Source organism: Delphinapterus leucas, chromosome 2 (genome assembly GCF_059928025.1).
Source record: "Delphinapterus leucas isolate spDelLeu-1000000601 "Yukka" chromosome 2, BTC_Dleu_Yukka2, whole genome shotgun sequence".
Taxonomy (NCBI): Eukaryota; Metazoa; Chordata; class Mammalia; order Artiodactyla; family Monodontidae; genus Delphinapterus; species Delphinapterus leucas.
This window is the reverse complement of record NC_143130.1, coordinates 10048580-10061216: the sequence shown is the minus strand read 5'-3', so window position 1 is coordinate 10061216 and position 12637 is coordinate 10048580. Positions and strand designations below refer to the sequence as shown.

The window sequence follows — 12637 nt, the reverse complement described above, 5'->3', positions numbered from 1 at the left end:
CATCTTCTCCCTCTGTCTCCACATGGTCTGCCTTCTGTGTGTGTCTGTATCCTAATCTCCTCTTCTTACGAGAACACCGAGCATACTGAATTAGTGAGGCCATAGTGACCTCACTTTGAAGACCCTTTCTCCAAACACCTTCATATTCTGAGGAACTGGGGGTTAGGACTTCAGTGTATGAATTTTGAGGGGACACAATTCAGCCCATAACACGTTTCAAATAAATTGCACAGCCAGTGAGTACCATTGATGTTCACGTGAGACGGAGATGACTGGGCCATCTGTGAAAGCTTCACGGAAGAGGCGGAGGTGGAGACAGGCACTGAAGGATGCTTCAGATTTCAGTGAGACCATGAAAAACCTTTCTATGAGAAGATGAGAATAAGCAAAGTTACAGCTCTAAACATGGTGTGCTGGGGTTCCAGTTAGGTAACGAAGCTGACCAGAGGAGGTAGTTCATTTGGGGGGGAAGTGGGAGATCAATTGGAATGGCTGAGATTGTAAGTAACTTGGATTTAGGAGAGGTTTCGGTTTAATGGAGAAGGAAAAAAGCATCACGAATTTTTGGAAAGTGAAATTTCATCGTGGTATTTAAGGAAGGAAAATCTGGTTCTCACGTGTGAGATAAAGCACAGAGCGCATTAAGACGCTGCCACGGTTGTTAAATGAGCTGTTTAGCCCAGGGTGGTAGCAAGGGTAAGCAAGAACTAGTGGATGAGGATTAGGCATTTCAAAGAATGTGTCAAAAAAGTTGACAGAATTTGCTGATTGCCTGCTTCCAGGAAACGAAGAAGAGGAATTAGGCGCGGGTGACATCAATATTACAAACCTGGGGGACAGAAATACAGTGCCATTAAGGTTGTGGTGTACAGAATCTTAGATGGAGAAGAAAGATGACCCCTGGCTCACCTGAGTCTGAGAGTTTGAGATGCACGTATTCAACAGGGGTAGGAAATTAGGGCCGAGCTCTGGTGGATGAGAGGTTCTAGCCAAGTTATGGATTGGGAAGTCATCTGTAGGGGGGTCATTGTGCAAAGTACAAGGAGCTGGGAGCACCATGATTCATTCCAGGAGGCAAAGGATTGTTTCCTCATCCAGCAAACTTTTATTAATCGCTTACTATGTGTCAGGCATTTCCTTAAGTGCCAGGAATACAAAGGTAAATGAGATAAGGTGTCTTGCCCTCAGAAACCTCACCCTCAGTCATAAAGGGAAGGGGTGGTCGATAATGTTAAATGGTCATGAAGTCAGAGATAATAAGGACAGAAAAGTGGCCTTTGGCTTGGGCAGTAAAGTGGTCACCCTTGACTGTCTAGAAGGCAGGTTCTATAGAGTCTTGGTGATAGAAATCAGATAGAATGGCAACATTTGATGAGAAAATGAAGAAAGAGCAAGACTTCCTTTATTCCCAGAATCCGTTTGTTTTTCCCTTTCGTGGCATTTATTCAGGTTCTTTGCCACCTTAAATTTAATTAATTGCTGTTACAATAGTAATATTCTGATATTTTAATTCAGACTTTAAATAGTATTAAAGTCAAGTTAAAATTTAGTCCCTGGTCACCTTTATGTTTCTAAAAACATAATAACTTGATACTATATTTTAATGTTTCTTGCCATTCAGACTCAAATAAGATATATAAGTGCATATGGCCAATACGTTTAAAAATAATAAAACTTGGTAAGAGCCAATAAGAGCTGTTTAATAATCAGCCCTGGGGCTTCCCTGGTGGCGCAGTGGTTGAGAGTCCGCCTGCCGATGCAGGGGACACGGCTTCGTGCCCCAGTCCAGGAGGATCCCACATGCCGCGGAGCGGCTGCGCCCGTGAGCCATGGCCGCTGAGCCTGCGCGTCCGGAGCCTGTGCTCTGCAATGGGAGAGGCCACAACAGTGATAGGCCCACGTACTGCAAAAAAAAAAAAAAAAAAAAATCAGCCCTGGGAGAGAGGATAAATTAGGAGAAGGAAAATAATAAAAGACCACTGTTTTGGGTGGTGGCGAGAATTCAGCTTTTACCATCTTTCCTCGAGCCTGTGATGGTCTAAGACAGGATTCGGCTAGGGCTCCGGTATCTGGATTCCCTCCACCTCCTCTGTCTACTCCTTTGGAGGAAAAGGGAGAGAGAGAATGGGAGATGAACCTCCAGGGATTGGTTGGAAAAGCACTTTTACTCCTCCTGTCTATAACTGATCTCTATTAACGTGGTCTCATTAACAAAGATCCCGTTTTCTTTTGTTTTATTCTAAAAAGGACGGTAATGAATGATTGTCCTGGTTTGCACCGTTCCATGCCTTACACCACGATGACATACTCCCAGCTAGCTGATCTATCTTTGTCATCCAGCAATTTCCCATAAATTTTAAAATGAATGAGTTGGCTAACGTTAGGATATGAATGCTCTTGTGATAAATATGTTCACACAGTGAGCTGGGGCTGGGACTAGAAAGTTAGGCATCTGTGAGTCTCCATCCTGGTTGGAGTGGTCTTTCACTGCCAGTCCCGGCTGCTCACACGTAGTAAGTATGGAGCATTCATTGATTTGATTAGATTTGACGTGATCTGATTAGAATCGTTTGGAACAATTCAGTTCCTCTGTGTATTTCCATCTCTGAGGATTAGGAATTATTGTTGCCCCATTATTATATGCAATAATGATCCATTGATGCCCTTAAAGTCCAGCTAAGAAATGTGTGCTCAGATATCTGTTGAATGTAAGCCATTCTCCAGTAAGCACCCATACCCTACTCCCAGCCCAACCCTGATATATTTATCACAAATGCACTTAGGGGATGAGGTGGTCAAGAATCGTGAAAAATAGACAGAAATTGTTTGTAAGCGGCCTATTAACTCTGTAGACATAAGGCCACTTGTAACAAAAGCACTGACAGCAAAGCGTGAAGATCCTCAGAAACTCTGATGATGTTGCCGCAGGTTTGAGGACTTGGCTCTATCAAAGAAAGAGCAGGGAGAAGAGGACAAACCTAATTCTTTCTTGGCCAAGGATTCTAAAGTCCGATCTGAACATTCTAATAGTTTGAGATTCTAAATATTGGTGAATATCTGTCCAGCCTGCAGTTGAGCTGTCTCTTGGTTTGGGTCATAATATGAGGTGGTACTTTAAAAATGAGGATCATGCAGTGTTTGGATGGATGGATGGATGGATGGAAGGATGGATGGGTCACTCTGTAGTACCAGTGACGGGGAGGCAAGGAGACAACGAGATTCTATGAGCATAATCCTCCTTTCTAGAGATTTTATGGCAGCTTTGTCTGCTCGCCCCATCCACCCTCACCTGCCATTCCACATTATCGAACTGTGCATTTCTTTTCTTCCCCGTCTTCTCTTCCCCTTAACTTCTCAAAATCCTAGACCACTGGACAATCGGAAGGAAACACATGATGAGGAATATAATAAGGGTTGGTGGGGGGGGGGACAAAGGAATTTCCTCTTTCTCCCAGTTTTTGCCCCAGTTGTATGTATATAATTTGTCGTTTAACACAAACGGTAAACAGTGCTTGATACTAGCCTTTGTAACTGAGTGCTTGTTTATGATCACCTTTCTTGTAGGTATCTCCAAAGGAGAGGGGCCAAAAATATTGAGACCTCCAAGGCGGCCCCGGAAACCCAAAACACTAAATAACCCTGAAGACTCCACGTACTATTCTCTCCTACATGTAAGTGGCTCACTCTCATTATCAGGTGGGAGCCATAGCATTCCCCTAACAACCAGCGTGGAAACTGACCACACTAGTCCTGTCAAAAGGGAGGGCTTTGCAAAGGAGATGCGCCTCGGTTTCTGCTTACCTGCCCCTCCCTTGGCTGACAGTCTGGGCACTTGGCTGTCCGCCAACCCCTCTTCCTCAGGGTCCACGCCTCTCCAGCAGTCCTGTAACCCCTGTGCCCTCCCACAGTTTTCTCTTCTGGTCCTGTAATCTGAGCTGCTGTGCAAATATCAACCCAGAAAGAGAAGGGCCTCACAGCAGGAGCTCTCCAGGGAGGAACCTTAGTGTAAATGGACGGGGAGAAGGAAGGGGGAGGAAGAGACATTTATTGAACACCTTTTAAATTCCAGGCCTAGAATGAGGTGAGTTCACACACATGGTGAGATCGAATCTTAGAGCCTGGAGGGTGGCATCCCCATCTCACAGATCAGGATTCTGAGACACGGATAAGGCACCTCTTCGCTGTCAGGGCCATTAATTGTACTGAGGTCTTCTGGTTTCCCAGCTCCCGTTGACTCACGGTGAGCAGCCTGGGAGCTCTCAGCATCACCCCTGCCAGCCTGCCCTTCCTCTAGGTTCCTGTTCTCCGTGAATGCCACCAGCATCTGCCCGGTTACCTAAACCAGCAGAACTGCGAGGCATCCGGAATCTTGCCTGCTGATCAGACACGCTGAAGTGGGACTCCTCCCCACAAAGGCTCGCCCTGGTTCATCATCTGGCCTCACGGCAGCGGCCCTGTTTCAGACCGTCTCACTCCTCACCTGGAGTAGTTCAGGCCCCACCTAAGTGCTTCTAATCTCAGCCTCTGCAAGCCGTACCAGAACATCTCTCTAAACCATAACTTTGATTGTGTTCCTCCCTGGAGAGTCCCTTTAATGGCTCGGCAACTCCTTCTGCATCAAGTCCAGACTTCTTCGCCCCCGTGCCCACTGGCCAGAGTTAACTGCTGGCACCTCTGCCAGTGCGTGGCCTCCCACGCTCCTGAGTCCTTTGCACCTGCTGGTCCTTCCATTTACAATACTTATTCCCCCTCTCACTTCCTGCTGCCACAGTGAAGACAGCAACAACCCTCCATGTCCTTGTAGAGCCCAGAGAATGTTTTCCATGAGTTGCAATTGAGTTTCCCACCTCCCCGGCCGTAAATGAAGGTTGACTTTCAAATCAACCATCTCCCAGTCCTCTCCCTTCTCTCTGCTGATTTCTCTCCAGTGTCCTTGGAAGGGTCCTCTTCCCCTTGGTGTTGCCTAGGGTTCGATCTTAGACTCTCTTCTCATCTCATTGCCTTCGGACAGTCTCATCAGCTGACATGACATCAGTTCCACTGATTCCTGAATCCTGGCCTCTGGCTCAGATTCTCCCTCTGACTCCAGACTCAAATATCAGAGCACCTAGCGTTTGACATATTCCACGTGATGCACGAAGGCAGTCATACGTATATGTACGCTCACCTATATAATGTGGGCAATACACACACACCTCCCTGTATACTGTGGGTATGTACACACACACCTCCCTATATAATGTGGGCACGTACACACACACCTCCCTATATACTGTGGGTATGTACACACACACCTCCCTATATACTGTGGGTACGTACACACACACCTCCCTATATACTGTGGGTATGTACACACACCTCCCTATATACTGTGGGTACGTACACACACACCTCCCTATATACTGTGGGTATGTACACACACCTCCCTATATACTGTGGGTATGTACACACACACCTCCCTATATACTGTGGGTATGCACGCACACACCTCCCTATATACTGTGGGTATGTACACACACACCTCCCTATATACTGTGGGTATGTACACACACCTACCTATATACTGTGGGTATGTACACACACACCTCCCTATATACTGTGGGTATGTACACACACCTACCTATATACTATGGGTACGTACACACACACCTCCCTATATACTGTGGGTATGTACACACACCTACCTATATACTATGGGTACATACACACACACCTCCCTATATACTATGGGTATGCACACACACACCTCCCTATATACTGTGGGTATGTACACACACACCTCCCTATATACTGTGGGTATGCACACACACACCTCCCTATATACTGTGGGCATGTACACACACACCTCCCTATATACTGTGGGTATGTACACACACCTCCCTATATACTGTGGGTATGTACACACACACCTCCCTATATACTGTGGGTATGTACACACACCTACCTATATACTGTGGGTACATACACACACACCTCCCTATATACTGTGGGTATGTACACACACCTCCCTATATACTGTGGGTATGTACACACACCTCCCTATATACTGTGGGTACATACACACACACCTCCCTATATACTGTGGGTATGCACACACACACCTCCCTATATACCGTGGGTACGTACACACACACAGACACGCACACACCCTTTTATTACTGTGGGTACATACACACACACCTATATACTATGGGTACATACACACACATATCCATCTAAAATACACAATTAAATGGTTTTCAGTATAATCACAGAGTTGTACAACCATCACCACAGTCAATTTTACTTATTTTTAAATTTATTTTCAAAGCAATTTTAACTGAACTATAGTTGATTTACAATGTTGTATTAGTTTCAGGTATACAGCAGACTGACTCAGCTATATATATATATAGCTGATTCACAAATGAGTCCCTGCCCCCAAGAAGCTTACTTTGTCATTGTACTATTATTTTTAAAATGAGTATAAATTGTTTTCATGCATCTTAATTTATCAGTGACTGGAAACCTTTTTATAACCCTGGGTCTTGAAATCTGCGGCTTCAGTGAAACATAGAAAACTAGTATATTATTTGAAGTGAAAACACACCATGGGTTCACATTTATCTGGCCTTTACCCAGATTTGGGGTGTTACACGTAAGTGAAATTTATACCTGTGATGGAGCCCTACCCCCTTTAACCATCAAAGCATTCTCAGTACTTTTAAATGGTTTTCACAAACATCCTTCTCAAATACATTATACTGCACATTTTAAACCTTTTCTTCATGACCCAGGTCACTGTAGTGAGCAAAAATGTTTGTACTTTATTCAGAACTATGCTTATCAGAGAGGCTCCCTGACAGCCGTATCTATAGTAGCACCCGTCTCTCTGTATCTTCCTGGCCCTACTTAATTTTTCTTCACAGCAGGTATAGATATGTATCTGCTCGTCTCCTGGCTGACTCTCCCCTGTGGACTAGAAGCTCCAGGAAGGCAGGGACTTTGCTCACTCTTATGGCCTGACTGTTGCTCGTCATGAGACTATTTGCTAAATAACACACGACTTACTTTAGACGAGGTTCTCAGGCTGCCGAGCTGTGGACAAGACACCCCTCCCTCATGCTTGCCCGACACGAGCAGCTGTGCTGACAGATGTCTCACCTGTTAATATAGCTTTCGTTTCTCCTTGGATGTCACCACTTAGGGTGGTCATTCCGACTGCCTTAACATCAATACTAGCTCTCTTCTATGATTTGATGCTCTTAATCTCCTACATCTGGGGAATGTTGCTGTTGTCGTGTCCAAAATAAGAGTAAGCTGAAGCTTAGAAACGTGGCTGTGGAGGAGAGAACATTAGCTGAACACTCACGCCCCACTGTCACGGCGTGTGGTGTCTGCTCTAACACGTAGAAGCTGTGCAGCCATCAGCAAAATGACTCCATGCCAACAGCTTCCTCAAGAAGTGAGTAATGGACCCCGTCACATCAACAAGTCCCTTCCGGTCCCATTATTTTTCTGGGGCCTTCCCTCAACCACAGCAGTAGGTGGTTTGGCCACTCCCAGGTCCCTTTTTTGTTATGTCTACATTTCGGCTACCCTCTTCATCCTTGTGAAGGCCTCTGAATACATTATATATTCGTGTATTTCCAAAAGGGAAGTAAGACTGTGTCCGCCATGATGTAGTGGTGAATTTTAAAGTCTTACGATAAAATGTATTTCTTTATGTCAGGTGGGAGGGAGAGGGAGTGAGATGCAGTGACTGAGGAATGGCTTCTTCAGTCCTCTGAGCTCAGACCTCTGTTCTTTCAAAGGCCTCCTCAAGAAACATCCTCACTGGATATCTCCTCCGTAAGTCATCTCTGTTTCCTTGTCTTTCTCTCCTCTTTACTCTAGTTTGATAAGAAACGGCCATAGGACATTTGCTGCTTCTTTGCATTTAAAATTTCAGGTTTGTAATTTGTCATATCAAAACTCTGATTGCAAACATCATTGGTCTTAGTAATTCAGGCATATCTCGTTTTATTGTGCTTCACAGGTACTGTTTTTTCTTTTTTCTTTTTTTTACAAATTGAAGGTTTGTCACAACTCTGCATTCAGCAAGTCTATTGGCACCATATTCCCAACAGCATTTGCTCACTTCCTGTCTCTGTGTCTCTTGGTAATTCCTGTAGTATTTCAAACCCTCCACCGGCAGTTTTATGGCATTTCTAGCAATAAAGTATTTTTAAAATAAGGTATGCATTTGTTTAGACATAATGCTATGGCACACTTAATAGACTATAGTAGAGTGTAAACGTAACTTTTATATGCACTGGGAAACCAAAAACATTTGTGTGACTTGCTTTATTGCAGTGGCCTGGAACCAGACCTGCAATATCTCCGAGGTGTGTGTGTAAATGCTCCTAATATAAAGTCCTGTGTGATAAAATTCATATTAAGTCCTCTTCCAGGAAATGCAATATCCTTCTTCATGATCAATAATGCCATTTCATACATCCCTTTAGCCCTAGAGCCTAGGGGACTGAGAGACAACTAAATGTAAAGCTCTGTCTTAACACTCATTTCTTCTTCCCTCTTTGTTCCTTATTTACAACTCCTATTTTATTACCTTGATTACATAATTGCTTCTATTATGAACCATCTTAAATAATTTTTGGAAAAATATATCATTGAATTACATTTTATTAGACAGGCAAGAGCGAAATAAGCCCAGACAGTATTTACTCTTCTAAGAATTCCTGTAACTGAGAACCAACTTGTACACACCATCTCCCAGATGGAAGTGCTGATCCAGAATAAAAAGGGGTCCTCGCCAGGGTGGAACGTTATTTGATTCTTGGTTGTAGAAAGGGGATCTCTGTTACTCAGCATCATTTTGGATTATAGAAAATGGTTATCAAGGACAAGAGAGACGTTTCTTTCAGATAATGGATCAAGGAGGCAGGACCTCTCCTATTAAAGCAACCACCACAGTAAACACCACCCTGCTCCCAGGGATCATTAACTGAACTGCTAGGGGCCGTTGTGCTTGTGCTGGTAACAGCATTATTTGTAAGCACCTCCTAGCCTAGGGCACTGTGTCAAGAATGTGAAGTAACAGGAAACGGGAAGGAGGACAGGAATGTAATTGGTGTCCTGCCCCTTACATTGTTACTTCCTGAATGGTCCACTCCCAGACTTGATGCAGGAAAGCATTCATTTCCACCTCATCCACCCACTAAAATACCAACGATAAGAATAAAAGGAACTATGAACTATTTGCCTCATCTAACATTTTAAGTTATTACAAATGATAAGTTATGAGAAAAAATGATTCACTATGTCTAAGGATAACTTGGGAAAACCCTAGATATTTACAAACCATTATTATTATTATTATTTTTTTTTTTTTGCGGTATGCGGGCCTCTCACTGTTGTGGCCTCTCCCGTCGCGGAGCACAGGCTCCGGACGCGCAGGCTCAGCGGCCACGGCTCGCGGGCCCAGCCGCTCTGCGGCATGTGGGATCTTCCCGGACCGGGGCACGAACCCGCATCCCCTGCATCGGCAGGCGGACTCTCAACCACTGCGCCACCAGGGAAGCCCACAAACCATTATTAATTGACATTTTTATTATCTGGCACTTTTATGGTGCCACCCAACTTGATACTTGCGTTACGGTTGCCACAATTATAATATCTTAAGCTTGTTCAAGGAGAGTGTGGTATTTGTTTTCTCAGCCTAAAAGACATATATCTTCTTTTCAACATGTAAATATAGGAGTTCAAATGCATTGAGCTAGAACACAGTGAAACACATGACTAATGTCACAATACAAAAGAGAATACTGCTTTGTATGTAAGATTAAATGAAATACCACTTGGTGTGTTCAAATTGAATTACTGATTAAAATATATCTAGTTACTTTTATACTTAAACATTCTAAAGTGTGCCGTGATACATCAAATTCCCAATTATGAAAAAACATTTTGCAGTGAACATATGTGTCATCCATCCTGCTACTTTTATGCCATAAGTGGGCTCCTATAGGTTAATGAAGTCAGATTTCCATTCTTCTGTGTCCTGTTGCAGCTGCCCTAACTATCCACCCATCTGCTTTACCTGCAGACAAGGATGACATCAAAGCAGCCTCCTTACCCTGCCTAAATACAACTACATTTGTGATAGAGAGATAGACTTTCCAGAAAGTCTGACATTTTGTCCCCATTTATAGGTAGATACACGTTATGTAATCTTGTGTAGACTGGTCACCACTGTGTGGTAAACTCTTTTTTTACATGGGATGCAAAGATTAATTTCATTCCCGGCCTGATTAAAAAAAACAAACACAAATTCATAATTAGTAAAATTTGAATAAATTAAAATTTTTAATTGAGTAAAATTTCTTTAGATTGTAAATATGTTTTATCCACTTGCTTATTTCTAAATCAGCTTTATAGGAATACATTTATATGTTAATACTATAGTAATATATAAATTAATCTTATTAAGATCATAATATGATATAGAGTCTTTTTTAATTATTCTATTCTGTTTAGAAGTCAATCCAAGAAGAAAAACGAAGATCGAGGAAAGATAGGTAATTATTATGTCTAACTTTTAATGTCATCTTCTCAAACCAAAATATAACTCCATATGTTCAAATTATGATTAAAAACCACCCATTTTATGTGGATAGATTGTGGGCAGTAGTGTGCTCTCAATACATTTTTATTATAAATATGAGGTTTATATGTAATTTATAAGATCTTACCTATCGGGTATATACTATATGTGCGGAAATATACTGAGATCACACAGTGCAAGTTATTTACTGAGAACTCAAACAGTTTTTAATAAATTGTACCGTCCAGTACGGCATTTGCTTTTCTTGTCCCATTAATATGGTTTTGATTGAGCAGTTTGAGCATGCTTATGTTCATGAACTTTCTTTCCCCAAACTCTTTGTGCTTTTTTGTTCTTCAACACAAGCTAAATCACTTTTTATAATGTTTATGTATTTGTTAGGAAGATGAGGTTTATGTCACCTGCGTGTGGCCCACTTCTATTCACACTATTCCCCTTTCCCTATAACATTTCAGCCCACCAGTGCTTTACTGTTTTAATATTATACTCTTTTAATATTATATTTCAAGCAACGAATTTCCAGACAGTGCTCAAAACAATCGAGGGTTCTTCTATTAAGCATGAGTGGACACAGAGTTCCTGATTTATGAATCAGTGGCATTCTGAAAGTTCATTTACAGATTGGTATCTTAACTTGAAAAGCACTTTTCCCCAAAATACTGTAACACCCAGTAGTTTTTCAGACTGACACCTGTTGACCTTAGATGAAGTTCCATCAGACCAGAGATACCAAGCACCACAGGAACCAGAGTGCAGTTTGACTAGATCCAAGAATGAAAATGGTTGAGGACACACCCCTGTGTGTGTGTTGTGTGCAGAAATTAAAATCTAGCACAGGAATCAATCCCCTAAAGACAAATGGGTAGGGAAGGACAGAAGGTTACCTGTGAAGGAAGTAAGGTAAGATCATGACACATGGTGTGCCTCAGTGGGCTGACAAAATTGGGAAATGCTTGTGTTAGTACATAAAGGTCAGCTTTCCTCATGGTGGTCCAAGGGTCAGTTGTGAGTCCTGATGTAGACTGGCCAAGTGAGCATTATAATCACCGGCTATCTAGTAACTACTAGTTTTGTGCCAAGTTGAACGTGGTAGAACTTGGAAAAGCTGTTCCAGCAGCTAATGCCCTCTTAGAGGTAAGAAGTGAGGGGTTTGTTTTTCTTTTTAATTTATGGTATATACTGTTTTTGCACATTTCAAGACCTCTCTCATTCCTGTTGACATACATGTGTTGCTGCTTAATTATTGTAAATACTTTAAATGAAGAGAACAAGTATCTTGTAAGTTTAAGTGAGTAGACAGCTTGATACTGTGGTGTGTTTATGTGTTCATTTGCAGTCAGGGAAAATTATTAGATTTGGAAGACTTCTATTATAAGGAAATTTTGCCCAGTCATCCTGGACCAGAGGAACACAACCTTAGTTTAAGAGAACGAAGACAGCAGCAAGAACTCCAGAATCAATGTTTTAAAGCTGATGAAAGGTAATAAACGTACGTTGAAGTACAGCATTTTCAATTTTATACTCACCATTCCATTTCTAAAGCATTTTCATTTACGTATGGACTAATGACAAAGCGTTCTTACTGAGCATTGCGTCTTAGGATTGATGTGTTGTTTAAAAGTAAAATCATAAGGATTATGGGAAGGTAATCAGACATCCCAGTTTTTCTAGCACAATCCCGGCTTTTACCTGTTTTCTTGGTGTACTCATGAAAAGCACTCCCTTTTGAAAGTTGTTTGGTTTGGGTGATAAATTATGTGGTCATACTGTATAATTATAAACAATATCTGTGTTTAATAATATCCAAAACCTGTGTTTAAGCTCTAACCAGTGTGATTTTATTTACTTATTGGTTTCTCGATTATGCTGTGTAATTTCTCAGAATCAGTGATGTCAGACCAAAAACAAAAAATTGGGGAGAAGTATTCATACAGAAATACGTATTTTGGATTTGATTTTCACTTTGCCACCAACTTTGTTTGACATTTAACTTAAACCGTTTGTAGCTTACTTACTACTTTGGGAATGTTT

At 42.2% G+C, this 12637-nt stretch overlaps 1 protein-coding gene across 1 annotated transcript in view; it reads left to right on the top strand.

Annotated features, from left to right (window-relative positions):
- The window catches only part of MYO3A (myosin IIIA), a 172989-nt gene that overhangs the window by 156191 nt on the left and 4161 nt on the right, over positions 1–12637 (top strand). The window contains exons 30-32 of the mRNA XM_022580201.2: positions 3565–3671; positions 10519–10559; positions 11943–12086. Coding sequence (XP_022435909.2) covers positions 3565–3671; positions 10519–10559; positions 11943–12086 — 292 coding nt within the window. The remainder of the gene's footprint in view (positions 1–3564; positions 3672–10518; positions 10560–11942; positions 12087–12637) is intronic.